The sequence below is a fragment of the Manacus candei genome, unplaced genomic scaffold (assembly GCF_025592945.1).
Source record: "Manacus candei isolate 608988 ecotype Guabito, Panama unplaced genomic scaffold, ASM2559294v1 h1tg000055l, whole genome shotgun sequence".
NCBI classification, from domain to species: Eukaryota; Metazoa; Chordata; class Aves; order Passeriformes; family Pipridae; genus Manacus; species Manacus candei.
Genome location: NW_026138103.1, coordinates 661129 through 688406, shown reverse-complemented (window position 1 = coordinate 688406; position 27278 = coordinate 661129). Strand labels below are relative to the sequence as shown.

General features: G+C 53.4%; 1 protein-coding gene across 1 annotated transcript in view; it reads right to left on the bottom strand.

Annotated features, from left to right (window-relative positions):
• Positions 1 to 27278, bottom strand: part of LOC127477600 (hydrocephalus-inducing protein homolog) — a 40072-nt gene that overhangs the window by 2829 nt on the left and 9965 nt on the right. Inside the window, exons 7-34 of the mRNA XM_051802107.1 lie at positions 26919 to 27018; positions 24968 to 25086; positions 23234 to 23457; positions 21966 to 22033; positions 21167 to 21443; positions 20274 to 20405; positions 18896 to 19031; positions 18232 to 18396; positions 17201 to 17353; positions 15332 to 15564; positions 14363 to 14612; positions 13597 to 13740; positions 11983 to 12126; positions 11169 to 11482; positions 10117 to 10507; positions 9529 to 9627; positions 8730 to 8939; positions 7738 to 7875; positions 6531 to 6708; positions 5939 to 6009; positions 5087 to 5220; positions 4054 to 4190; positions 3296 to 3417; positions 3017 to 3208; positions 2471 to 2620; positions 1182 to 1421; positions 737 to 908; positions 109 to 276 (exon numbers count right to left, since the gene is read on the bottom strand). Coding sequence (XP_051658067.1) covers positions 109 to 276; positions 737 to 908; positions 1182 to 1421; positions 2471 to 2620; positions 3017 to 3208; positions 3296 to 3417; positions 4054 to 4190; positions 5087 to 5220; positions 5939 to 6009; positions 6531 to 6708; positions 7738 to 7875; positions 8730 to 8939; positions 9529 to 9627; positions 10117 to 10507; positions 11169 to 11482; positions 11983 to 12126; positions 13597 to 13740; positions 14363 to 14612; positions 15332 to 15564; positions 17201 to 17353; positions 18232 to 18396; positions 18896 to 19031; positions 20274 to 20405; positions 21167 to 21443; positions 21966 to 22033; positions 23234 to 23457; positions 24968 to 25086; positions 26919 to 27018 — 4861 coding nt within the window. The remainder of the gene's footprint in view (positions 1 to 108; positions 277 to 736; positions 909 to 1181; positions 1422 to 2470; positions 2621 to 3016; positions 3209 to 3295; positions 3418 to 4053; positions 4191 to 5086; positions 5221 to 5938; positions 6010 to 6530; positions 6709 to 7737; positions 7876 to 8729; positions 8940 to 9528; positions 9628 to 10116; positions 10508 to 11168; positions 11483 to 11982; positions 12127 to 13596; positions 13741 to 14362; positions 14613 to 15331; positions 15565 to 17200; positions 17354 to 18231; positions 18397 to 18895; positions 19032 to 20273; positions 20406 to 21166; positions 21444 to 21965; positions 22034 to 23233; positions 23458 to 24967; positions 25087 to 26918; positions 27019 to 27278) is intronic.

Genomic DNA, 27278 nt, shown 5'->3' with positions numbered 1-27278 from the left:
CTCCACCTCGTATGCAGCTGAGGACTTTGTCTCAGGCACCACGCTCCACCAGGATGCATTTCTCCTGCTTCCCCCTCTCCTTGCAGCCCAGGGCTGTGGCTCCCGTACCTGTCCGGGGGGTCCCATAGACGATGATGGCAATCCCTCTGGGCATTTGGGCTTTGAGCTCTTCTACAACGGGATTGGTGTCGAGGTAGCGCCTGACGGCCTGACGGATGGGCCTGTCACACTCGTCCACCATGTCCTTCAACAACCTGATGCTCTCTTGAAGTGCTGCTGTGCAGAACCAGCAGAAAAGTCAGCCTCCTGCCTACCTTGGATCCTGATCATCCTCCCTATCCCCTCCGATCCCAGGAAAGGAGACGGCCGAAAGCAACGGGAGCTTGTGCTTTTGTTGCTGGCAAGGAGCAAATAGAAAAGAGCCAGTGATATTAGACCTGGTTCTACTGGCTGAAGAGCTCATCTGATGCTACTCTTTGTGGCTAAGGGACGCAAGGGGATATCCTGACTACTTCCCCAGTCTGTGGCAGGCAGATAGGAGCTGGCTTTGGCTACACTCCAGGTTGGCAGAGGATGCCACAGCCCTTCACCCAGGAATTCCTCCACCAGGCAGGAGGTCGGATGGCTGCTAAAAGCATGGGCTTTGCATGGAGAACAAAGTGACAGAGAGCTCGGGCTGTGTGGGCTGGGCTCCCTGCTATGTCCCCAGTCAGAACAGCCAATGCCAAAGCCTTACCATTGTCCTCGCCTGATTCTTCCTTGTGCTTGAACATCTCTTGACCCAGAGCCTCCATCTTCTTCCATTTTTCATAATATTCCAGCACCTCTGGGGGCAGCTTCTCACCCACAGCGCGTGGAGGCATCACCACGGCCGTCCGGTCTCCAAACTCCTCCAGCGTCCGCAGGATCTGTGCGTGTGGGGAAGAGAAACCATCCACAAGATTCCTTTATCAACCTCCATCATACCAACAGACTCAGCCCATCTTCTCCCTCCTTCCTTCCTCCCAACAACACAGGCTATCCAAGCCCCTCCACAGACTGCCAGCAGGGATGGCTCACCTCAAAGTGCCACCAGGCTTTGCCCTGGGGATTGCCTCCATCTCCCTGGCACAAGCCTGGGAAGGCTGGAGTGCTGCACAGCTTGGGGAGCACACACATGGGGACCAGACCTTCCCTCTCACCTTCTCCTCCTCACGGTACTCCTCGTCAAACTCCAGGGAGTAAAATTCAATGGGGAACTCGCAGGGCTTCTTCACCACCACTGTCCTCTCCAGCTCAGGGCCGCACGGAAGCACCGCTCCCAGCTTGATCTCCGTGGGGCTGAACTCCAGCCGTGGCTCCAGACCCTGTCCTGAGATGTGCAGCACGAGGAGCTGGCTGTTCCCACGAACGTTGATCTTCAGCTCGGTTTTGTAGGACTTCTGAAAAGAGAAAAGTGCCGAGAACTTGTCCATGAAGTCCTAGGTGACAGGACCCCAAATACAAGCCTTGCTCAAGGGTCAGGGGTGTTATCAGTCCCTCCAGGGGGAACGGAAACCCAGATCTTTACTTATGGTAGGGCCTACAGCATCTGTGTCTTTGGCTCGGAGTAACTGGGACAAATCCTGGTGTGCAGTGTAACTGGGTATTTGGGTATGAAATGGATGTAAAATGGATTATCAGATGTTCTCCCCTAGTCATGGAGGAGCAGACGAGAAGGGCCCTCAGTCCTGGTACTGCTGCATCAGGCAAACACCAGCTCCATGAGAGAGGCAGATGAGCTCTGGCTGGCTAGAAATAAAGGTCGTCTTCTCTGCTCAGTGTTTGGCTCTGGTCAAAGCCTGACACAAGATGGTTGGTTGCATCCGTCGAGCAATGAAAAGATCCCTGGGACTGTTCTTGGGCACGGAAGCACTTGTGTCCCTCCTGTTACACCCTGTCAGTTTCCAAGTCCCAGTGGCCACATGCAAAGGGCTTTTGGGAATGCTCCATCCTTGAAGTCGACTCCCCAGCTGCACGGCAATGTGCAGGCAGGCTGGGCCAGAGCCCCAGGGACTGCTGGCAGCACACCACTACAGGTGACTGTCCTGCCGTGCCCAGGAAGGTGTCTGGTGGCTGTTTTGTCTGTTGGTGCCAGCAGCAGGATGAGCCAGCATTGGCCCTTCCAGGTTGATGCCCTGTGACTGTGCCAGCTGCTCTGCACCCAGCGTCGCAGGCTGCAAATACAACCAGGCAAGGGGGAGGACGAGGCAGTCAGGCAGATCTCCCCCATGGGCAGAGAGGCAGCCACAGCACAGTGCCCTGATGTTCCCTGGGAGGATTTCAAGGCGCCTCTCAGAAGGGTGTGCTGCAGGGGAAACTGAGGCCCAGTGAGTGCAGGGCTTCCAGAAAGCTGCTCGTGGAGGAAGAGCTCATCTGCCACTCCCTGTGTTGGGCTCTCCTTACCACCCTGCCCTGACAGAGCTCCTGGGGCGACAGCTGCCAATCTCACCTCTTCCAGGGGGGAAAACTGGATCTGCAGGTCACACCACTCTCTACCATAGAGGGTTCCCTCCCGGGCCTTCCACTGAAAGACACGGGAATCATCCTTCGCAGCCTGGAGCTCCTTCTGACGCACGGCCGGTGTCAAACGTTTGTCCACCTGAGCACAGAAACCAGTCGTGTGAGGTCTCCTCGGCCTGAGAGGACAGAGCCTCGGTTCCTGGAGTGCTCTGAGATCCTGTCCCGGTGCTGAGAGCACCCACAGCAAACCCGGCGTGGCCCCCACGGTCTAGAACTGGAGGGACAACCTGCAGGCAGGGCAAGCAGATGGGGAGCCACCGCCCTGTCCTCAGAGGAGGAGGAGGAATGGGTGAGGATGGCAGGGAAGCAAAGCATCAGCCAATGGAACAGGTCCAGGCAAAGCAGCCTTGATCTGGACCCTCAAAAGCTTCCTCAAACACGCTGTAGCCCAAGTGCTCAGGCAGCCACAGGCATAGAAAAGGCAGGAGGTGCAAAGAAAACCCAACATTCCGTGTTCCATTTCCCTGTGCTTTACCTTCTTGGCAGGTTTGTTGACAGTGAGGAACCATTCACAGGGCGCGCTGAACCAGTTGTAAAGCCGGACTGTTTCACACCAGCACTGCCCAACCTGGACATGGGGTAACTGGAGTCTGTTCCTGGAGAGGCTGAGCAGCAGCTGAATCACAGTGGCACGGAGGCGGATGTGCAGTGTGGGGCCTTTCTCTACCTGGAGAAAGACAGAGAGTTCAGCTGAGAGTCCAGGTGACACGTGCTGCTGTGCCCAGCCTGCTGCCTGCCCCAAAAGCTGCGGTACCTTGATGGGCAGGAGCACATCCACCTTTCCCACGGGCAGGTTGGCACTTGCAAAGTTCACTTGAAACCGTTTGCTGGTGCCGTAGATCAGGAACTCCACGGGCTCCAGGTATATGCTGAAACCTTGAACAGATGAAAACAAAGCAGCTGAGATACACAAGCAACACAAAATGTGTCATAAGCATGTTAAGGCCATACGAGAGCCCTGTTGGGAGCCCTGGGAAAAACCCCACGCTGTGCTGTTCCCGGGACAGAAACTTAGAGGAGACACCTGAGCAGCCCTCAGACACAGCGAGCCACTCTGTGATGGAAGTGCAGATTTGCCTCCAGGCCTCTTTTGGAAGCCTACTTTGATCCACCAGAGGATCAAACAGGCTGTTTCCTCAATAAAGGCCGAACACAAGAGCTGTGACAGCGTGAACTCCAGACAAAGCACTTTCCAACCACAACAGATCCCATCTGTCTGCAACACCCCCAGAGCGCCCAAAGAAACTTGATGCTGATGGGAACCAAAGGCAGAAGATGCTGGCAGGTGAGGAGGGTAATCAGCCCATCAGGCCCTCGCAGGGAAGTGTCAGGGCAGCCCCAGGCAGGCCAGGTCCCTGGGCACGGCTGGCCAGGAGAATTCTGGCCCTGAAGCTCCCAGCAGGGGCACTGGGAGGAAGAAGCTCAAAAAACCTCCCCATGTGCAGTGGCTTAAGCCAATCTGTCTGAGACAGCTCCCTGCAGCCCACGGGAAGCCTCTCCAGCACTGGTTACCTGTGTCACACAGGGCACGTTCATTGGCCTGGACGGCCACTGGGTACCTCCAGGTGTTGGTGATCTTCACAGTGCAGCTTTTACTGTAACCCTGAACAACAGTGCCCATGTCCAGGATGTACTCGGGCAGCTCAACTCTGGAAGGAGGAGTAAGGACAGTCCTTAAACAACAGCATGGCCACACGTTCAAGTAGATGGAAGATTCAAATAAAGTGGACATTTCTGTACTCACTGCTGTAAAAACTCAACTCAAGCCTACAAAACCCAAGGCCTGACCACCTGGGAATGACTTTGGGAAGTTATGGGGAGTGCAGGTCCTAGGTTTCATCAGCTTCCAATGGGACCCGAAAATAAAATTATTTTTCAATGGACTCTGGTCACAGCTCCTCTGCTACAAAAAGCCCGTGTAGGTAAATCCATTGGACCTCCAGTGGTCTCAGTGAAAACGCTTCTCCTGGTGCACAGCCCAAGCCTGAAATTGCTTCCCAGCCTTGGAATAAGATTTGCACAGGAAAACTTCGCTGCTCACATGAAGGATCTGTTTTGCAAAGCATCTTCTTCCTGAACTGGAGCCTCCCATGCCCAGGTAGCATCATGAAGGAGCAAAGGGAAGGACCAAGTTACCCAGATAAGCCCTGCCAGCCCACCAGCATCAAAGCCACCTTTTGCTTAGGGGGCTCTGTCAGTCAGAACCAAGAGAACAGCTTGGAGTTCTCTTTCTGAGCTGGTCAGCAGGGACAGTGTCTGTGCTGTCTGGAAGGGCTTGATGGTCTGCACTGGGCCCTCTCAGCTCTAAGAACAGGACCTTGCACCTGTGGGGAGCTGAGCAGCTCCAAAGCTCAGCGCGGCGCTGGGGAAGGGAGGACAGTCAGCTGCTCACGAGCTATTGCTGCCACAGCTACTGGGATCAGACCCAATCTGAAGTGCCCACTGTTGCCAGCTCTGCATGCACAAGGAGCTCTCAGGAGCAGGGGACACTGCTGGCTGTTGCCCTCAGGGCACCTGCAGAGAGGGAACAGGAGTCCCTACTCACTTGACAAGCTTCTGAGGAATGCTCTTGTTAAAGACAGTGTCCTCTGGGGGGCGGGAGATGAGGGTTGGCTGCAGCTCCAGAGCATTCTCCTTTATCAGCATCTGCTCCATCTCCATCCTCAGCCAAGCCTTTGCCTGAGGGAAGGGAAGGCAGTGGCTGGTTAGCAAAGGCCCTTCCCAAGGCCCAGGCTTGTATCTAAAGAGGATCCCACCCTGCTCTTGTTGAAAGGGGGAATGGGGTCCTCCTGGCTGCTCAGTGTCACATTCTGCTCTCCTAGCCAGGACCTTCTCTCCAGGGAAATAACTGCAGCATCTGTGCCTTCCCACCCACTGCTAGAAAAGCTGATCTAGCCAGACAGACAAGCCAGCAGCCTTCCAGAGCTTCAAGTATTTGCCTGTCCCCAACCAGTGCCAAAGCAGCTTGGACAAAAGCTGTCTTGAAAAGGGAACCCCGTCCAAGCTGCTGCCTCTTGGAGTTGAGTACTGCCAGCACAGTCCCAGGGCACAGTCAGGCTGCTGCTACTAAGGTCTGTAAACCTGCTAGGGCTTGATTTGGGAGCAACAAACTCCCCAGCAAGGGGAGTAGCCAGGAAGCTTGGTACATCTCCAGGAGAGACCACAACCAGAGGTGGGGCAACGCTGAGCTGATGAATGTTTGTGGTCAGGTGTGGGCAGGGAGGTGCCAAGTGTCAGCAGGGCACTGAGAAGCTGTTGTGGGGTGTTGTGGGGTGCCAGGGCCTCAAGTGACATGGGGAGGGTGGCATGTGCCAAATGGGACTGCAGCTGTTCCTACCACAATGCCAGGGCCCTTCGCGTGTCGCTTCCTGATTTGAGCCTTCCTCCAAACACTTACTTTCTTGTCCTGCTTGTCTTTTTTCAGCTTTTCTTTTGCCTGTTTCAGTAGCCTCTCGTATTTTTCACTTCCTGAAGGAAGAAAACATTCACAAATAGAAGTGTGGGTGCAGTGCCAATGCCATTGAAGCTGAGAAGTCCCACTCCCCCGAATGCTGGTCTCTCCCAGAAACAACCCATCAATGGAAAGCCATCTCTGGAAAGTGGATGCTGCTGCTCATCTCTGAATCCTCACGTTCACTCCCACCCATCTTCCTCCCCACAGAGGAGCATCTCATCCCCTGCAGTGTCATGCAAATCCATCCCTGCCAAAAGCCCTGCCAGTCTCTTACAGCTTTCCCAAGCTTTTCTGTCTAGCCATCTTTCCAGGCCTCTGACGGAAGTGCTGGCAAGAGCTGCAGGATGGTTACTTGGACAAAGCCTACATGTGCTTGTCTGCTCAAGACTCAGGAAGCAACCAGAGGGGTGAGTGTTGGTCTGGCAGCCCTGCAACCTCCAGGCTTGGTGGAGATGGGTGTGAGCTGCCCTCTGGGCATTACAGCCAGGAAAACCCCAGTGGGGACTTTGCTGGGGAGCAGACGGGCAGTGCTCACCTCTGATGCTCCAGGGCAGGTCCAGACAGATCCCAGCAAAGATCGCCTCTCCTTTCAGGGGGATTTCTACCGGTTTCAGGTGACCCACTTGAACCTGGAAAGTCCTGCAGAAGACTCCTGGCACTCCTGGCAGGTAATAGAGCTTCAGCACCTGCTCCTTGCCAGGTTCAATGGAAGCCTGCAAGGGACAGGAGAAGAGGGAGGCAATGCATCAAAGAGGGTGTGATGGAGGAAGGCTCAGGCCACAGACAGGCTGAGAAGATAGTTTCTCTCTGGAAAAAAATGTCAGACCACATCACCTTCTACCTTCCTCGTGCCCAAAAGCCCAAGCCTCCAAGGCGAGGGTGCAGAGGGTGCAGTGTGTCCTTCCCAGGGCTCCTAAGGCTGCACCCCCAGCAGAGCCTGCCCTGTGCTCAGCGTGAGCACGGCTCTGCTGCTAACGGGGTTTGCCCTCTGCCAGCGAGAGCCAGGCTGAACAGGTGAGAGCTCTTTTGCCACCACTGGGGAAGAGGAGCGAAGCGCCCACACTCTCAGCCCGGCCAGCAGCTCCTGCCACCCCTTGTAGGAGACAGGCAGGAAGAAATGGGAAAGCCAATCGGCTTCCTCTTCCCATGGCAAAGAGGGACAAAGACAGGAACACTGCTTCACCTCAAAGACATCCAGGCAGCACTGAGAAGCTGGGACAGTGGTGGGATGCTCCAAATTCCTCTCTTGGCTCTTCCAGCCCCGCTCCTCCCTGGCCCCCTCACTGCCCCACAAAGCTGCTCCAGAGCAGCACAGCTGGGGGGAGGGAAGGACCAGCACAGGGGTTGTGACACTTTCTGGCAGAGCAGCTTCAAGCCCAAGCAAGGAATATGTAAGTGCTGCTTAGTCCTGTCTGATCCCACAGCTGGGGTAAGGTGACCCTCAGAAGAGCCTCAGTGCCAGCACAGCCACAGAGCTCAGCAGTCGGGGGCCAAGGAGTGACCAAAGTGCTCGTGCCTCCCACCGGTGGCTGCCCTGGGATGGCAGAGCCACTTGCCAGCCAAGGCCACGGGGCAGTCTGTTAGGATGGCACTTGCTTGACCTTCTCTGCCCCCAGCAGCAGTTGCTTACAGCCCGGTCTCTTCTTATGGCTGGGTTTGGTTTTATTTGCCCCCCTTTTTTCTCTTTAACCCTCTCCTTGGCCACCTGACACAGGGCTGGGTCAGTCAATTGTGCCACTCACTGTGCTGGGCAGGACCATGAGCACACCAGGCAGAGGCTTGTCTGCAGTGCCAGTGCTGGGGCTCTGCACCACGTAGGTGAATCCGACCTTCCCGTCGTTCCGCAGGGTGACCTCGGCTCTGGTGACTTCGTTAAAGAGCTGGAGAGGACAGAGGAGTGGGAAGTTACAGACACAGGCCTGCTGCTGAGAATCTATTTCCTCTTTCATGGGGTTGAAAGCAGACACACCACAGGAGCAGGGACTGGGAACGAGCTACGGGCACTTGGGAACGTGGGGAACCCCCAGGCACAGGGACCTGCACAGGAACAGAGTTCTGGCAGCACGCAGAGGGGCAGGAACAACCATGGGAGGGCCAATAAGAAATGAAGCAGGGGACACGGGCCCTCTGCACTCTGAGGGGTCACCAACAGCCAGGAGAAACAAAGGAGGTGGCATCGAGGCTTTCCAGAAGAAAAGGCGCCTGCATGCAAATACTGGCAAGCAACACACCAGCCAAAAGGGAGACAGACGGGGCACCAAGACAGGGACAGCAGCTGGAAAGACCTGTGGACTTTTAACTGAGAAGTAGGAAAGTGGGGATTATTCTGGGACATTCTCTCCAACTGCAGTGACTGGAAGCCCAACCGGGTTATTTTGTGGATTAAGCAAGAGCATTAAACAAGAGCATCTCACTGGAGCTCAGGCTTTAGGAGTGGATCAGCAGAGGGATGTCTCAGGGACGTGTCCCTCTGGACATCCCCACTGGGATCCTGCTTGCTCCAGGAGGCAGCATTAGGCACCCTGAAGAGAAGGAATTCCCAACATTCTAGAGGGGGGTGGAGACAGCCATTGCAAAGCAGTCTGGATGCCAGACAAATCCCTCCAAGGTTGTGCTTCCAAGCCCCAGAGCCAACAAAGGAGCTGGGAAGGGGAGGGAGCCCTGGGCCGGGCTGGGCAGCAACCTGCTGGTGATGGTCCCAAGGCAGCAGCTCTGCCAGGAGAAGGGGTGGTACCTGCAGCCCACAGTTGATCTCCTCGATGCTCAGGTGGTAGGTGAGGACCGAAGTCTCTCCCCTCAGCTCCACCTCGTAGGTCGGGCCTCCCTCCACCCGGCACAGCGCTGTGACACGGGCGATGATGTTGGCATGGCCAAAGAAGGTGAAGGGCACCTGCTGGCTCTTGCCCGGCTGCAGCACACCGGACACCGGCTGGACACCAAAAACCTGCAGGAGGGGAGGAGGGATCGAGTCGTTGAGCGTGGAAATGGGTGCAGAAGAGCAGCCGTGGCTTGGAGCAAAGCACAACCGTAGCTGGAGGGGCCTATTCCTCAAACACCAGCCAGAAGCATCCTAATCTCATCCTGCCTCCATGCCACTGACCAGTGGAGGGAGCATGGCCAAAGTCTTCTGCCATACTCACTGCTCAATGCATTAATTAATACCAGACATTAAAGTAAACTGGGATGTCTCCTGGCAGCAAGACATTCTCTCTGCTGCAGAACTTGCCTTTAAAACCGGTTTTTACTGCCTTCAGAAAAGCAGGAGACTCAGAGGTGAGAGCTCTTGGAGCTGAGGGGAAGACTCCAGCCCAGCTCATCTGACTCCTGAGGCTTTTCCCTCTCTCTCTGACTTACATGCTGCTCTCTCAAGGTGCTACACCAAAAGCTCCTGAAAAATATCCTGTTGAGCACCTGATGAGGTACCAGGGGAGCAATGCCCTCCCTGGGTGCTGCAGAGGGAGTTCTGTAGCTCTGGGGGCAACAGACCTGCTTGCCACGCTGAAAACGTGCAAGCGAGAGAGATTCCCACTCACCTCCTCCGCTCTGAAGCCAGGGGCCTCTGCCTCCGCCGACTGCCCAGACCCCTTCGTCTCCACTGAGCTCCGAGGCCCTGCAGCAGTGGATGGTGGCACCTGGAAGACAAGGCACTTTCCATTCCAGGACACAGCCACCTTGCCAAGTCTCACTCTATAAAGGGCAGCTCTGGGGCCGTCACTGCAATGCCGGCTCGTGGGGTGAAGGCAGAGACCTGAAAACGGGTGCTCTAGCTGGGTTGGGAAGGGGGTACATGGAGATCAGGATTTGGCACGGTTTGCTACAGGAAGGAAACTGGGAGCCTTCTCATCATGATGCAGAAAAGCCTCATTTTACATTGTAAAGAAAACAAGCCAAAAAATCCCCAACTCAGCATAAGTCTGTAGGATGAGAGTGGGCTTCTTCAAAGAAAAGTATCCTATTTCTCCCTCCCCAGACACCCCATGTCCAGCCACTGGCCCTGCTGCCCAGCCCACTCTCAGGGCACAGAACAGCAGGGCAGCAAAAGGGGAGGTCAGCATGAGCACGGCTTTTTGGTGGCAAGCTGGGGGAGGCAACACAAGTGGCAGGTGCACAAGAAAACCCACCTTTGCTTCCGGGGAGGCCTCTGAATGTGATGACTTTTGGGAAGAGTCCTGCTTTGTTTCCAGAGAGTTCTCTGGATGTGGTGACTGTTCAGGAGAATCGTCCTCTGTTTCCAGGGAGCCCTCTGAATCCGATGACTCTTCAGAAGAATCCCATTCTGTTTCCAGGGAGTTCTCTGAATCTGATGACTCTTGGGAAGAATTCTGTTCTGTTTCCAGGCAGTTTGCTGAATGTGATGATTGTTGGGAAGAGTCCTGTGCTGCTTCCGGGGCTTTGGCTGGCTCCCGCACACTTCCAGGCCTGAAGTACCTCCTTGAATAACGCCCACACTCAACACAGCCGAACCTGGCCATTTGTGGTTGGGGTCTGAATCTAGGTGGGGAAGGTATGAACCTGGAAAACAACATAACCATGATCGCGGACCTGCAGTGGGAGGGAGGGACACCTGCACGAGCAATTCCTCGTCAGGATGCAGCCCCTGGGTGGGTGCAGGTGTGATGAGCTCAGAAAGGGGGTGTCTCAGAAAAGGAGAAGGAAGGGGAAGGTAGCAAGATGTTCAGCATCAGCTCAGGTGCTAACTAGCTCTTTCTGTGACGTAATTTGGGACTTTCTGGGCATCCTCCAGCACTTCCAGGCCAAGGCTGGGAATGCAGAGAAGGTAGCAAGGAGCAGAGAGCAGTTTCTCTGCTCGCAGAGAGGACCCATCCCAAAGCAGAGGGGCCAAAGGGCTGTGAAAGTGCCTCCACCAGCACTGTGGAGGCGGGACTAGGAGCCCTTCACCAAGGTGGTCACTGCCTCACGCCACAGAGGTCTGAGAAAGCAGATTTCCCTACCAGCTTTCCTTCCCAGAGGAAACCAGGAGGGGGACTACAGCAGCACCAAACTCATGGAAAACGCCTATTCCCTGAGCATCCAGCCTGAGCACGGCTGGTCGGTGTTATTTCCACAAGGGAAAGTCAAAAGCAGTTTGTCAGATGCCAGGCAAACAGCTTTGGTCTTTGCAAAGTACAAACAGGACACCAGAGCTTCCAGGAGAGGGCAAAGGTGCACATACCCTGTCAGGTACTCCTTGCTGTTCACCCGGAATGACCAGTGGTAGTGGGCAGGAATTGGGCTGCAGTTGGTCATCTCCAGGGAACGCACTTGTTTTGCGCCATTCGCGATGCAACCGAAGTCCAGCGCTTTGGTCGGGATACGGAGATTCGGGAAGTAGACCTCTCCCCGAACGGTGATCTCTTCCTCATGAGGATGTTCCACCAGCTGGATCTTCATAGTCTTCTCTGCTACCCAGCTGATCGGATCCTTTTCATAGGCTGGGTTAAAGCCGATGGAGAGATGAAGTTCCTGCCCTGCCTCCATCTTCACAGGCTGCAAGGAGACAAGGAGTGTCAGTCACCCACACGATGAAGTCCCAAGGTCTGACAGCACAAAACCGTAAACGCTCCAAGTGTGACCCCAGCACGGCCTTCCCAGTCCACCCTTCAGTTCTTTACAAGGGAGGCTCTGACTGCAAGCACCACACTCCGGTGGGGGATTCTCAGGCTCCTGTTTCTGTGCTCAGCAGCAATACAAGAGGATGGCTGCTGGAGAGCTGGGGTGCTCTCCAGGAGACACCTCTGCTGCATGGCTTGCCCACACCTGGCTGCCTGCTCCCTTCCCCTTGTATCTTAAGAGCCAGGAGGGATCTTTCCAATTCAGATGAGTTTTTGCTTCCTTCAGCAGCTCTGCTGACTCAGTTCACAGTTCAGGCCAGTCCACTGCCGACTCTATGGAATAAACTTCTTGACTCGAGGACCTCCCAACAGAAGGGCACCACCACAGCCCTCCCTCTTCAAAGCCCACTGGCAGGAGGGTCCTTGGCTGCTCACCTGGGCCCCTGCAGGGAGGGGCTGATGGTCTGCATCACAGATTAGGAACGGCTGCTCCAAGTCCAGCAAAAGGTGGAATGGCAGGCAGCAGGTGTTTTTTAAAGATAGAGGCTTGTACTGAAGAGTCAGGACATCATCGGGGTGCTACAGAAACAGGAGACAAGGAAAAACAACCTCAAGGAACCACAGACCTCCTTCCCCTTCCAACGCATTTCACATTTTTCAACCTCAGAAGTGCATACATCTCTATTTACTCTTTTTCTTTGATTCTAAACCTTCCAGGACATTTTTCCCTAGAGCTGATTCTTTACATGTTTCGAAACCCCAGCCTCCCCTGGGAGACAAGGAAACACTTCCATGAACAGAGGAGGGAATAGGCTCCTGAGAGGAGGCAGCTGCTTGAACAAGATCAAAGGCAGAAAGTGACCCCAGAACGTTTGTCTCCAGTTTTGTCTCCTCTCTTGGGCAGAACAGCACAAGATGATCTTCCCTCACATACAGTCATTTCTCACAGCCTTATTGGCTCCAGCAGCCTCCTAGAAGCAGTGATGCCAGCCAGAAGAGAAAAGCAAGCAGGATTTGGCCCTTCGTGGAGATCCTGCAGCAGCCCAAGGTCAGCTTTGAACATTCCATGAACATGTGGCCAGCCAGAAACCTCAACAGTCCCTCTGCAATGTGTGTCCTGCTGCCTCTGCCACAGGCACATGGTGTCTATAACCTCCAAGCTATGATCAGCCTAAGCTCCTTCTTCTTGTTTGTGCATTGTGGTGGGCTTCTTGCACGGGGCAGAGAAACCAGAGTTTGGGAAACTAGTTCTGGATGTACTGATATCAAACAGCTGCAGCGCCAGAGCACTCCATAAATCAGTGTGGCATCAAGCAGAGCACAAGCAGGCATCAGGGAGAGCTGAAAAGCTGCTCATTACATCCAAACTGCCCGTTCCCAGAATTCGGTGCTTCCGTGGAAGCCTGGTAACCTGAGGAGAGACCCGAAACCACAGAAACTAAAAAATGCAACATTTTTGTTTCCCTGAAGCCAGAGCTTCCTTTAGAAACATGTTGTTATGCTCAGGGAATGATGATGCAGAAGTTGGGATCCAGAGACTAAAGGGCACCTGCTTTGCCTCGGTGGCATCATCACTGCACTGCAGGACGTGTGTGGGTCCTTAGAAGCAGGTGAGGCTTGGGGAAATGCACAGAGCTGTACCATAGAGCTATACCATAGAGCATCCATGCCAACAGCAGAGAAGGCAAAGACACACAGCAGATGACAGGTTTTTCCTCATCAGCCTGAGGAATTCACAGGAATCTCTGGTTTTCCCAGCTTCCCTACTTCACCGTGCGTTGGAGGATCCTCAAAAACCTCCCTTGACAGTGAGCACAGAAACTGGCATTTCTCTCCAGGTGGCCACGGTCCCCCTCAGCAGTGCGGCTGGAGCCACAATTCTACTTTGAGGAAGCTAAAAACCAGTCTCATCTCTAAAAACATCCTCACTTACCTTACAAAGTGCCTCAGGAAGGGTAAAGAGGGCTGTTAACACAAGCACACCCCCCCCCCACGAGCTCTCTCGCTGAGCCATGCTGTTAAATGCCAGGATGCAATCCAGAGACTTACCTTCTCCACACGGAAAGTGATTGCCTTGGATGATATTTGCACAGCGGGAGAAATGAACTTGCAGGTGACCTTTGTCTTGATTATCTCTTTCTTTGTTATCTCTGGCTTCACGACTGTCTCACACACAAGCTTCTCCTCCACGTCCTGCATGCAAGAGTCACTTGTCACCAGTGCTGCTGGCAGGGTGTCCAGCAAACGCCCTGCGTTGGCTCCTCACCCCCCATGGGCCACAAAGTTACAGACACTGCCCCCTTTTCTTCCTGTGCTGCTGCAGCCTATTTCTTCTGTGCTCCAATGGCCCTAACACTGCACCCCAATAGCCACAAAAGGCACTCGTGAGACACTCCCTCCCTTCACAGGGCTTCTCTTTTACTCTCTGCTTACTCCAGAGAAACCACTTGGCACTTGCTTAATTCACTTTCTGCTTGGGCTCCTGCTTTAAGTGTAACTTATTTTCTCTGCCCTTCCTTTGTGCCTCAGCAGGTGACACTGGTAACCCCCTGTTTGCCCCCAAGAAGCAATACTTCCTTCAGCCCGTATTTTAGGATCAGCATTGGGGTTTGGTAGCTATGGAATCACAAAAAAGCCTTAGCAACCGATGGTGGCCAGCAAGGAAAGCCACTGGTGCTGCCATGGAAACCTGTAGCCTTAAACACTGTCTTGAAGGCCCTTGCTCATTTGCCCAGGCAAATGCCAAGGGGCTGCAGGAGAAGCCCCAGTGCAGGGGACCTGATGGGGAAGGCTCAGCCCTTGGCAGGGACCTCACCTGGACAGTGCTGGAGAAGCCTTCCAGCACCAGCTCCATAGTCTCGCCTGGCTGCAGATTCATACTCCGTGGCCGCAGCTTAAATACGGGGGTGGTGCGTCTCTGGGAAGCGTTTTTGCCCTTGGTGACACAGAGGGCAGGGAGAGGATGACGCTGTCGAAAGGGGCTGAAACCTTCTGTGCCCCAGTACAGCCGCTGGAACTGACGCCCCTTGTTTGTCACGTTGAACCGGAAAACGCAGGGAACGAGGCTGGAGGAGAAGCAGAGATGGAAAAGGTCATGGGAGCTGCTATTTCCCTGCAGTCAAGTGCTCTTAGTGAGCAATCTGAAGCGTTAATAGCTTGGAGACCATCTTCCCTTCCCGCTCTTAATGTGGACCAGAAACAATGTCTGATGCCCTTCTGATGTCGTTATTGCAAAGAGTAAGAGGTTTACACTGGTAATGTAGTATTTCCACAGCTTCCCTCAGCACAAGAGACTTCCTTCGTCACCATGGGCTTTCTCCCTCACCATCCTGGGCTTCCCTTAATGGATGCAGACTGAAACCATCACTTTGAGAACACTTCACCACCGAGAAGGCCACAAGAAGAGCATCAATGGGATGCCATTGGAATCCATGCAGCTGTGATATTTTCTCTACTTAATCTGTCTCTTTGTCATTCTCTTTCTCTCCCCCTTTCTCTCTTTTTCCCATTTCTTTTTATCTCTCTCTTCCTCACATTTACTGTTAAATAAAAACCCGTACTATTCACTTTGGCACACGGTCTCGCTCGCCCCTTAATTCGGGCAGAGGCGTCTCTCTAATGATTTAAGGAACCTGAGCATAACAACATGTTTCTAAAGGAAGCTCTGGCTTCAGGGAAACAAAGCCAGGGCCTGGAGCACTGTAAAAGATTTAGCCTGAAAGTCTACAGCATAACTGCTCCTTGCTGAGCCAAGAGGAGAGGCAGGAGTTAAGAGATCTCTTACTTGAACTGGGGTTCCAAATTCAGCTCCGGCGCAAACGGTTTGTCAATGGCAATTGTGGTGCCGATGCCCACAGCCTGGATGGGGATGACACTGGTAAGGCTGTTCTCAATGAACAGCTTCATGCTGTCTTCAAATCTCCCTGTGTCACCCAGGTTTGCTGTGACAACCACCGGAACCTCAGCCTTGGCAGGGACCACTCCTTCCCTGGGTTCAATACTCCAGCATTTGCCATCCTGGAAGACAAGGCAAACATGCATTTAGGATGGAAACCATGGACCCTGGTGACTTGTGGGGTGTGAGAAAAGGAACGACTACAGAGAGGAGGGTAAAAAGCGTAAAGCCTTCGTTTCCCTAAATCTAAACTACTGTGTCTGAGCAAGAGCAGAGCTTATACAACCTGTATTTTACCTGCCTTGAACCCATTTTAACAGACTTTTAAGTTTTGCCCAACCCAAGGGATGCTCCTCCTCAGGAGAATGTTATTCCCCCTCCAGTCTTTTCTTGGAGTGTATGCCAAGGGAAGCTACTTTCTCTCTTCTGGTTTCCCCACAGCAGAGCTGGGTTTTCACAAAGGCTCAAGGCTGCAGAAAGCCACGACTGCTCCAATCCCACCACAGCAGCCACACAGCTGCAGGATACTGCTGAGAGCCTGAAGACTAACTCTGCAAAACCGCTTGAGCAAAAGCCCAGCACCAAAGTCCTCATCCCTGAAGGACCAAAGCCCTGGCTTCCCACTGAGCATCAGCTGGCAAGAGGTGCCCCAGAGCCCTTGGCTTTGGAAAAGTCAGCTCTAAATCCTTATAGCAGGGCAGGAAAACAGGAAGCAGAAAGAAAACTGCCCTGTGGGCATGGCCCAGCCTTCCCACTCTGGTCCTCTGCTTTCTCATGGACTTCCCTCTGTGGATGGGGTAAGAAAGCTGCAAGCTGCCCTGGGGAGGGAGGCAAGGCCTTCCACTGGGACAGCTGTACAGACACAGCTCGGCAGGTCCCGGCCTGGGATGAGCATGCAAAAACTATTATCTCCATGCCAGCACCACCCATCCGAGGTGGCTTGCTCTCTGCAGGGGTGGAGAGTAGAACTTCATTGTGGAGTTGAAGAAAGCTGCCCTGGAAATCCCTCACTTGGAGGTTACATTTCCTCCTCAGACACCTGGGAAAGCAGCAAGTGGAAAACTCACTCTCCTCCTCCTTGGCCCAGGAGGCTGAGCCTGGACTCTCCCCCACCGCCTGCTGCTTTATCCACAGACACAACCATGCCCACCGTGTCGGGGCTGGCTTCAACCAGCTCCAGCAGTCCAGCCCACTCAGCACGGAGGAGAACAAACCTCCCCCCAAGGCTATGGAGGCCACAGGCTCCAGAGGTGCACAATCCCTGCAGCTGTGTCTGTGTGCAACAGCCCTGCTGCTCTGAGCCCCAGGAAGGGGAAACTCCTCTCCCCACCCTGAGCTTGAGGCCAGACCTCACACCCTGGTCTCTACCATTAACAGCACTTTGGCACAAAACAAATGCAGGTGGTATGAGGAAACCACGGGGAAATCCTTGCCCTCTCAGGAGCAAAGGGCCACTGGCTCCTCTTCATCTCAGAGCTCCAAAAACCCAACCTGCACCGCTAAATACCTTCCCCAAAATAAAGGGAGAACTTGTAACCACAATCCAGACTTGCTTCTGCTCCTACAGCTCTGCAAACTGTTTCACTGAAGGTCGTCCCAGCTAAAACCACCTGCAGAGCCAGGCTCCTCTTGCCTCGGATGGAATCTCTTGTCTCCCCTCTCCCACAGGGTGATACAGAAACCTTACATATGAAATCCAAGTCCTAGGCTGCTGCTGACCAGGGAGTTTCCCTGGAAAACAGCCCCACAGACACTTACGATCTCTGCTCTGAAGGCTGCAGGGATGAGATCCTGATTGCACAGCTGGAGAGTTTGGGAAGTCTCCTGTATCGCTTGGATCTCGCCCAAGTTTATCTTATTCACACTTGCGTAGACAAGCGGTGTCTTTCCAGTGCACATGAAACGCATTTGCTGTTCCAGGGAGCAGGTAAGAGAGATTTTAAAAAGACAAACCCACACAACAGGGAAAGTTAAGAAAGCTTAAACAGCTCAATCGCACTCAAGTCATTTCTCTAGGGACAGATATGATACTCCAGTTAAAATGCTGGCCTGTTAGGCAAACTTTTGACATCTTCCCTTCCAAATTAAAAAAGATTAAAGTCTGGGAAACTTTCAGAAAAACTGTAAACTGTTGGCCCAAAGGCAAAAGCTTTGCAAGAAATCTGTACTTAAAAACAGTCTGGCAGTTAAACAGCTGGTTATTCTGGTGGGGAGAAACCCTGCTCTTTAAGGGAAGCAGCCTGATAGTTACGAGCAAGTGTTTTGTTAAAAGTCAGGCTCCCCTGCACAGCCTGCACTGCCTGGCCTTCCTGCTGACTGGTTTACATGCACAACGGCAATGGCCCGGCTTGAGATGTTTGGTGCCACCCAGGGGATTTGACATCATCCTTTCCATCTGCTTGACTCTAAGTTTAAATCCCTGCAACCACTTTTCAAACATCAGCCTTCCTTTCTGACACAGAAAGCTGAAGGTTCCCAGAATCCTCCCTTTGTGTTCAGAGATATAACATTTGAAAAGTGTTTCCACAGTTACCAGCATTTTCAATGGAAGACTAATTAAATAAAATGATCCTCGATTTCAGCTTAGATGAACCATCTGCTGAGATTACCCCCTAGGAGGACTCCGCTCTTCCTCTTTTCCAGCATACACTGCTTATGCCACCACTGCCTTCTGTCCTTGTCCACACCAGCCATATATGACGAGTCCCTGCTTTCCCTGGAAGAATCCCTGTGCACTCCACCCCCCCAGGATGAGCTGCACAAAGGCACACGTCTCCCCTCGCACTCACCAGTGGGGATGTCTCCTTCCCGAACACGGCGATATCCACCGGGATGGAAGGAGCACCCACTGCCTGGACTTCAACTGTAATGGGGATCTCCACCACATTGTGACCCTGGATAATCCCACACGGCTTGGGGCTGGAGTACCACAGAGCAGCGGCCTCTTGTTGTCTCTAGAGGGACGGAATCAAGCGCAACTTCAGAGGGACCTTTGCGGAAACTTTAAACTCCTTCACATCTACCACAATGGCAACTCACACACATTTTCTAAAAATCCCCAGGAAAAAGCTGAAAGGCACAAAAAAAGATGCAAGAATTGTTGGGGCTCAGCATCCTCTGGGGGTCCAACAGCTGCTGCATCCACAGACACCCACTCCTGTGCTGGCAGCCTCCTTGCAGCAGCTTTTCACAACCTTCTAAGAGCTCTCACAAGAAAACACCCCAAACACTAGAATATAAACTGCTTCCTGAAGAGATTCAAATGCTTCCTGAAGTTGATATTCAGGCAGGTTCCTATTTAACTGCTTTCTAAAGTTTACATTCAGGTAGAATCCTGTTCTCAGCACACCTTTAAGTCTGATTAGAAACCAGCAAGGTCTTATGAAAACCCCATTTGTCCCTAATAAACCCCTCAACAGTATTTGAGAGGAGGAGGGGGATGAGATGCCAAACCTGAGGGAGAACTCTGTAGCATCCTGGAAGGGGGCTCGGGTTCACAAGGATCAGCGTCTTCTGGCAAGGGACCTTTGCAGAGCACGGTCCACAGTCGAGGGTGGAGAAGAGCAAACGCAGCTCAGGAACGACACATCTGGGCAAAGAGATGACCCCGAAGGAATGAGAGATACTGAGAGAACAGAGAGTGTTCACCCCACAGAGCATGGAATGGAGCATAAGACATTTGTCACTGTCCAACAGATGTTTAATACCCCTCCAGAGATAAATCACCTTTCACGTCTTTCCACTCAAACACGTCTTGTCAAGGAGGGGCAAACCCTGAGACTCAGCACTGCAGAGGCTGCCAAGTGCCCGGGCAGAGCACGGGCCTTGTCCCACAGCAGCCTCAGCCCCTCCTTTGCCCAAGGAGGCTTGCAAGGACTCCCCCAACAGGCCCAGCGAGCCCTGAGCTCTGGGGGAGCCTTCCTATTGAAGGTCAGTGCTCACCAAGGCTCAAGGAACACAAGACTCCAGTGTCTCAGGAAAAACAACTCCCTTCTCTCCCAGGGTGCTGTTGCCCTGCCAGAGAACTCAGCCAGTGTTGGGGGCACGAGCCACCCCCTATAGGGTGTGGGTGATCATCCTCCCAGTTCCTACAGCTCCCTTGCTGCTGCACCCCACAGGTCCCAGGTCTGTCCCCACTGGCACTTGCGTTACAAAACTGCAGCCCAGGCACTGACTGGACAGCTCTGCCTGGGAGAGGGAACGGCACCAGGGAACTGCATCCCTCTTGTCATTAAACTGACACCCAGGGCAGCACCACAGGAGGGAATTTGGCTGCAGCAACAACAACATCTGCATTAAGTCTGAGAACTGAGAATGTTAATGCTCAAAAGAGCCAGAGGGAAGCAGGGAAACCTGAGCCCACCTCCACATCAAGGACTACTTTCCTCTCCCACTCCTGCTGTGAGCCCCTTTCCCACTGCCATGTGCCCTCGTTAACTGAGCCAGACCCCAGCTCTCAGCAGGCTGCTCACTGCGTCCCAAACCAATGCTGCAGTGTGGTTGGAACCCAGCACAAGCCCACCTCTTGCAGGAAGAAGGACAGGAGGAGCTTGGGAATTTTTTACACCTCAAGCAGCAAAAGCCAGGCCAATAAATAATGTCATTCCTGTTCCCCAGAGAAAAAGGCCCAGAGCCATGCCTGGCTGTGAGCAGGGGTGCTTCTCACCACGGGCTGCTTTCCAAGCACTGCTCTTCTCCTACCTAGCTGGGCAGAACCAGCTTCTTAAGCAAGCCTTCTCCTGGAGCTGCAGCCAGCAAACCCCGAGCAAGGCACTGTGCTGGTGGTGGGTGCACGGGGAAGGACGAGCAGCTGCAAGGAGAGCACTGGTACCTGGCTTTGAGGCACAGAGCCAACACCTCCTTGCCAAAACCATCCACGTCCAGCACCATATCACAGTCGTACTGTCCCACGTCATTGGAACACAGCGTGACCGGGTGGAAGAGAAGAGCAGCAAATACTTCCCTTCTCCCAAAAGCTCATTACCCACGTGTGGTCTCCTCCGGTTCTTGTTTCGCAGTAAGGCAAGGGAGGATTTTGCCTTAATTCTTCTGCTGGCCCATGCCTAGAGCACAGTCTCTGGGAGTAACATAAGCCTTCTGGCAAGACTGAATTTGTTAAACACACCTTGCAGCTGTCAGGGCAGAGGTGGCTAAATTAAAGCATTATACATAATCATGTATAATGAGACTAAAGCTCTACTCACTACTGCCTTCAAATTAGGGGCCCATTTTTTCATTTGACTACAATAACATAAATGCAAAGGAAATGTGTTGACTTGGACAGAATGAGTTCAGCTTTTCAGCAGGAAGCTGAGGGCAAGGTGTGCTCCTGCAGATGCTGGGCAGTTCATGGCTGCCGAGTTTTTTCTTTCCTCACTGGGGATCCCTGCAGTGACCTCAACTCATTCTGCTCCCCAGGAGAGGAGAAACGAGACTGGGAAGAAAAGCAAACTGCTTTATACAGTGGCATCTCTCTAACAGCCACCTTCTGTTCTCATCCTTCCTCTGCCTGTTTTCAGTCAAAGAAGTCACGCTCAAAACCAACACACGAATGACTTCTGTTGACCATGTGATCTCACCTTATGGTTTTGGAGACAAAATGGTGCTCCTTCAGGAACATTCCACGTAACCCAGCTCCCACACCACTGCAGATCCCTCCCTTGCACATGCTGAGAGCCGACAGCACTAAAGCCCTCCCACAGCCCAGTGAGGCTTCAGCCCCACCTACTGACCCATGTGTGGCCAGACTCCTCCCATACCCTGATCTCCTGGGATCCCTGGGAAGGGATGGTCCCTGTGCTGGGTGTTATGGTGAACTCCACTGGCTTCTCCTGACATGGAGCCAGTGTGCCTTTTTCCCAGGAGGGGTGAGCGTTGTCTTTCACTTGATCAGAGCTCCTAAGGCTGGGCTGTCCCTGGCCGTCCCCAGGGATGCGAAGGTGGAAGGTGATGGGCACCACGGAGGTGCTGATCAGGTGGCACGACAAGGTCTGAGGAAAGCCTAGGAAAATGACACAAATGGCCATGTAGGCACCAAGCACCTCGTGACTTCTGGTGTGAATATCCTGGTAGGATGAAACTATGCTCTGAGACTTGCTTCCCGTAACAGAAAGCCAGGGATACAGCCACACCTGGTGGGGATGTCCTGCAGAGCCAGGACACCAGCCCACAGCCTGCTCTGCACTAATTAACATCCCACACTAAAGGTACGTGGCTTAAGCTCCCTTCTCCTGCAGTCCCATCCCCTGGGCCCTCCTGGGACGAGGACTTTTACAGTCGTTTTGCTGGCAAGGACTGGGAGATTGGAGCAGAAGAGACTACGAGGGACACCAGAAAATACTGACTTTCTATTCCTTTGGTCCTTTCGGATCTCACGATGGCAAAATGCCACCAGCAGCCCTGGAGTTAACACCCTGCAGGCAGCCATGGAAGGGCACGAGTGACAGATGCTCTTCTGTTCAAGTGCTCCGTTTTGGCAAGGCACAGATCTCTCCTGCTGCCTCCAAGCCCAGGGAACACTCACCAAAGGAGACGTCATTGAAGTCAAGGCCACCTGTGCTGAAATGCAGGCTCAGTCCGGTGACGTGGCCCCTGCGAGGACGAGGACAGAGGAGACAACGGCTTGGTTAAAGGGAACTGCAAAGCCTTTGGCCGTCCTTCCGGCTCAGGTGGGTCAAAGCTGGTGTCAGAGCCCCGTGGGCGTCGAACCAGCCCCGCACCCTGTGCTCAGCACGGCGTCCGTGGGCACAGGAGGCAGCCAACAGCTGCTGATGGGGCTCAGGGCACCACGGCAGGCAGGGCATGCCCCCGAGGTGCTGCTGGCCCCATGGAGGACCCTGTACACACACCCAGAGATGGCTCTGTGCCCTTGCCTTAGGCAAAAGACCGACTCACTACTTTTCTCTTGCAAAGTAATAACCTTTTTGTTATGTTTTATCCACTTCCCTGATGTTCTTGGTAAAATGGACTGGAGATTCCTTTTGTTTCTTTACTACCTTGATTCAGTGCCTCCCAACAGCAGCCCAGACACAGCCACCTCCAAAGCTCCAGAGCTCCCAGCATCAGCTTTCCTGCCTCCACCACATTACCCCACCAGCCCGTGGTTCAGACTAGCTGGGACAAGCCCTCGTGCTGCTGTGGTGCTGAGGAGAGAGCTTTGCCTCTCCTTCATCACCCCTTTTCCCCATTGCTGGGCGAGGATTATCTTTTGCAATGGCACCAGCCCATGGGAGGATGCCCAAGTCCTTGTGACAGTCCCTGCTGCTGCAGAGCTCCCCATCTCCCACCCCAGTCCCTTCCTGCTGTGGAAAGGAGGTCCCAGAGCACTCCCTGCACAGGAGCCGGGAGCACAGCCTGTGCCTGTGCCTGGGCACGAGGGATGATGTGAGGCTGCTGCTGCCCCTTTGGCACAGATCATTAACAGAGGACTTTAGAACCACTTCTTCTGGCTGCAGAGTCACCCAGGCTGGCCCATCTCCAAAGCCCTGGGGGCCTTGCTGGGCGCTCAGAGGGGACATCCCAGACCAGCAGCTGCCCAAAACTAATGCCTTCCCACTGCCTGCCACGGCCAAGGCGGAGGGAGGTCCCTGCAGGAAGGAGTCACTCCAGCTCCTGGGTACCTGCACTGGGCAGAAGGCATCCCCACACTGAGGGGATGCCAACATCAGAGCCAAGACTAAGACCTCGGGCAACACCTTTCTTCTCTGCTCCACCACCAAATGAGGCAGGTGAGAGATGATTACCCAGAGACAGCTACAGACGTGCCCACCAAGCTCCCAGAGCCCTCCTCACCTGATAGTCAAGGTCACAGGCTTAGGGCATTCAGCCACACTGAAATGGAATTCTTCCTTGAACTCCCCCAGGCTGGTGGAACTGAAGGAGATCTGGATAGGCTGGAGCCCACTGGGTGGAATGATGCCCTGCTGGGGCCGAAAGGTGAAGCAGGAGCCACGGGCTGTGGTTGGAGGGATGAGCTCAAAGGGAGCATCAATAGCTCCTTTGTTAACCAGCATTGCCTGCAGCAGCAAGAAAGCAAAATGGAAATACATGAGCAAACTTCCTTTCTTACAGAAGGCTGAGTTGTTTCTAAGAAACGATTAACCCCTGGAAAGGCAGAAGATGCCATGTGCTGCTACGTGGCAGAAGCCAAAAAAGTACAACAGGACAAGTTGTGCCTTTGGGTTTTCATGCAAAGCAGCGATAACTTCACATAAGCAGAGTCACTCCTGGGTTATCCCAGGGACACGGAGCGGGTCACTCCTGGCCAGCATCGCCAAGTTCATTCAGACCTGGCCTGAGGAGCAACGTGGGGCAGTTGCAGCCACGTAATGAATCCCCACAGAGCTGCTGCTGCTGCTCCAGGGGTGCCCGGCCCTGCCAAGGGCAGCACACATTCAGCTTCCATGGCAGCCAACCAGTTTACTGCGTGCAGAAGACACCTCAGAACAGTGCTATCACCAGCTTCAGAAGCTATCACCAGCTCTGCCAGGGTAGATCATTTGGGTTCTTGTATTTTTCCTTTAATCTGATAGTTTCTTAGACCTTGCTCAGCCAGACATGTCAAGAAAGGATGAATGTGAGGTGCACAGCAGCTCCACCTATTCTAAAGAGTTGCTCTCTCCCATCTCTACACAGCCATGGGGAAACCCTGCCATTGCCATGGACTTATCCATCTGCTTTGGAATTCTTTCCCCAGTTGTTAGCCTGGCAAAACCTGTCAGAACAGTTGAGGCAGAAGCAGAGGGATGTCCCTCATTTTGTAGCTTTGCAGCTGCTCTTGCAAATATTCCCATATTCAACCTCTGCCTTGAAACTTGAAAACTACTCTCCTCTCGTGTGTTACCTGTGTTACAAATTGCACTTGGGGATCCCATGCTGAGCTGAGGTTTACCTGCAGCGTAGCTGCTTAGGACAGCACTAACAGTATCATCTACTCATTCACCTTTTCTCATCTAATGAAATTACTATATTGATAGTGAGAAACACTAAAGTATCAGCATCAAAAATGCAGAGAGAGCACAATCTTTTAGTAAGAAAACAACTCCGTGTGTCCTTTCCTGCCATGGCAAAGCTTTTGGAAGTGTCTGGCACGATGCAGTGCCTCATTTTCCACCTTTTTCAGTTGCTCTCTCTTGCAGTGGACTCAAGCTCAAACGCAGCCAGTTTGTTCCAGCTGCTCTTGAACAGCCCGAGCACAAAGGTGCCTTGAGTCTGAGGCTGGAACAGAAGCCTCTGAACACTTCAGCTTTTTGACCCAGTGTTGCTTTCATGTGTTGAGGGGTTGTTTTGCAGAAAGCATCCCAGCTGATCTCCAAGGGCGGTTGTCAAAAAGCAGGAATTGGGCCTTCAGACAACACCTTTCAGGCCCCGGAAAAGGATCCAGATTCTGTGAACCCCCCCAGATTTGACTAGTATGTCAAATATTCCCTGCTCACAACTGCCCAAGTTGCCAGAAATTCCACAGGTCCACCAGGCTCCCCTCTGCCCCAGGAGCCATCAGGATCCACCCCAGCCTCTGCTGCTCACCTCGTAGCTGTAGGCTTCTCCAACCAAAACTTTCCCCATGTCCAGTTCCTCAGAGCTGAGTTGGAGGCAGGGCTCGAGGCCTTCCCCTGTGAGGTGCAGGGGCAGCCTGGTCTCACGGCCTGGGGAGAGATTTCCATTTCAGTAGAGTAATTCTTACTCTCTTATCCTGCTTTTCCCAGGCTGCCTCAGTGCTAGTCCCTGACTCTGAGATGGGTGAGACCAGCTCCTTCCAATTTCTAACCCACCCCTTGGGCTTGTTTCCCTTTTAGCCACCAGTTTGCACCCTGAAAAAGCGATGCCAAGTTTAAAACATGATTTCTGCAGTGATAGGACATTTAGGTTAGATATACAAAAGAAATTCTTCCCTGGGAGGGTGGTGAGAGCCTAGCACAGGTTGCCCAGGGAGGTTGTGGCTGCCCTGTCCCTGGCAGTGTTCAAGGTCAGGTTGGACGGGGCTCTGAGCAACCTGGGCTAGTGGAAGGTGTCCCTGCCCATGGCAGGGGGGTTGGGGATTAGGTGATCTTTAAGGGCCATTCCAACCCCTTATCATTCTATGATTCTGTGATTTCCTTCTCACACACTTGGAGGAGCTTTGAAACCCATTCAGTGAAGGGACAAAGCTTGCAAAGAGTTGGACATTGCTGCCTGGCTTCCAACTAAACTGGGGGGCAGTGGCCCAACAGCACAGGGCTTTGTTGCCAAAGCCTTCAGCTTCTGCTGCTTTCTGACACTCAGCATCTTGTTGACAGAATGTCCCCGTGCTCGGTGACTGGCTTGGAACACGATTCTCATCTGACCATGTCAACAAACAGAGATGCACAGTTTCACACATCACAAGGAATGCCTTGGGAGCAACTTTTTAAATCCATGCTTTCCTTCCACAGCTCTAACGACAGCAGTTGGTGGGCAAGAAGAGAGTTTGTTAGCATGAGCCCTGAGTAATTACTGTAGATGGCATTTGTTGAGTTATCCCTGCACAATTACTGTCTAAATAAAAAGCTGTTTCATGACATTTGTATCTATCAGCTTGGAGCAGGAAGGAAGGCAACAGGGTGGCTGGGTCAGGGGATTGCAGCACCCTCCAGAACAGGAGCCTGGCTGCTGGAGGACCATGGGCCTCCCACCTCTTTCTCGTAGATGGGCAAACCCAGAGTATTCCCTGGATGGAAACCTGGCAGCCATCTCCCACTTCAAGGTGAAAAACACTAAGCAGCACCATGCAGAGACAGAGAGGAAGGACAGGGGAACCTGAACCACGCTGTGCTCTGTGAGTGTTCCCTCCCCTGTGCGGGCACAGCAAAGCCACCACCTCGGGGTGGGGGGTAATGATAACTGCTCCCAGAAAAGGACTTGACAGAACTCCTGGAAGCTGAGCACAGCAAGCCCAGTGGCCACCACCTGGACACACTTCAGCCTGAGAGCCAGAAGGTGACAATTCCCACACAGGGAGAGAAGCAGGTGCTGGCCAGGGGTGGTCCTTCTGCAGACAGCCTGGGCTCAGCAGGGCTCAGCCACCTCTGGTCTGCTGTTGTCTGGGCAGTGGGAGGTGATCCGGGCTCAGGGAGCACATTTCTACCTCAGCTCCTACTGCCTGATGATGGATCCATGGAATGAGGAGCCATCCTGGAGGTCAGTGCTCTAGAGGGGCTTAGTGCCTGTGCCCTAAAGCTGTTCTGCTGTGTAGCTCTTTGGCCTTTGAGGAAATACTGGCAAACCCATGGCATGAGAGCTTATCCATGCACTGCTTGGATTGTTCTGGGAACAGTGTCCTGAGCCCTGGCCTTGCATGGGAGACCGCCAGGAAGCTGCAGGGACAGTGGACATGAGCCAGCACTGCCCTGATGACCTTGGACCCTTCCCAGCACTTCCACGGGAGCTCAGTGGGCTGGAAGAGTATTTGCACATCCCCCTCACTGTGTGTGGGTAAGAGAAAGAGGAGAAGGAGCCGTACCTGAGATGGAACAGTAGGCCACTTTTCTGTAGACTTGGGCTTCTCGGGGTTTAAAGAACACCTTGATTTCAGCTGAACAATGTGGCCCAACCTCTCCCTCCTAAAGCAGAAAGAGACAGCAAACCATTTACCTTCCAGTATCACATTTCTTCTTTTCAATCTGTAAGCCTTTACTTAGAGCAAGGAGTGAACAACACTCCCAAACCAGCTCAACACAACCGCAGGATGCTCTTAATGCTCAGCTGATCAGCCCCCACGCTACAATATTCCTACTGCTCTGACACAAGCGCTTGGTCACATCGTGCTGCTGTCAGCTACAGTGGTGTGAAACTGCTCTTGTGCTGACACTGGTGGCTCTTG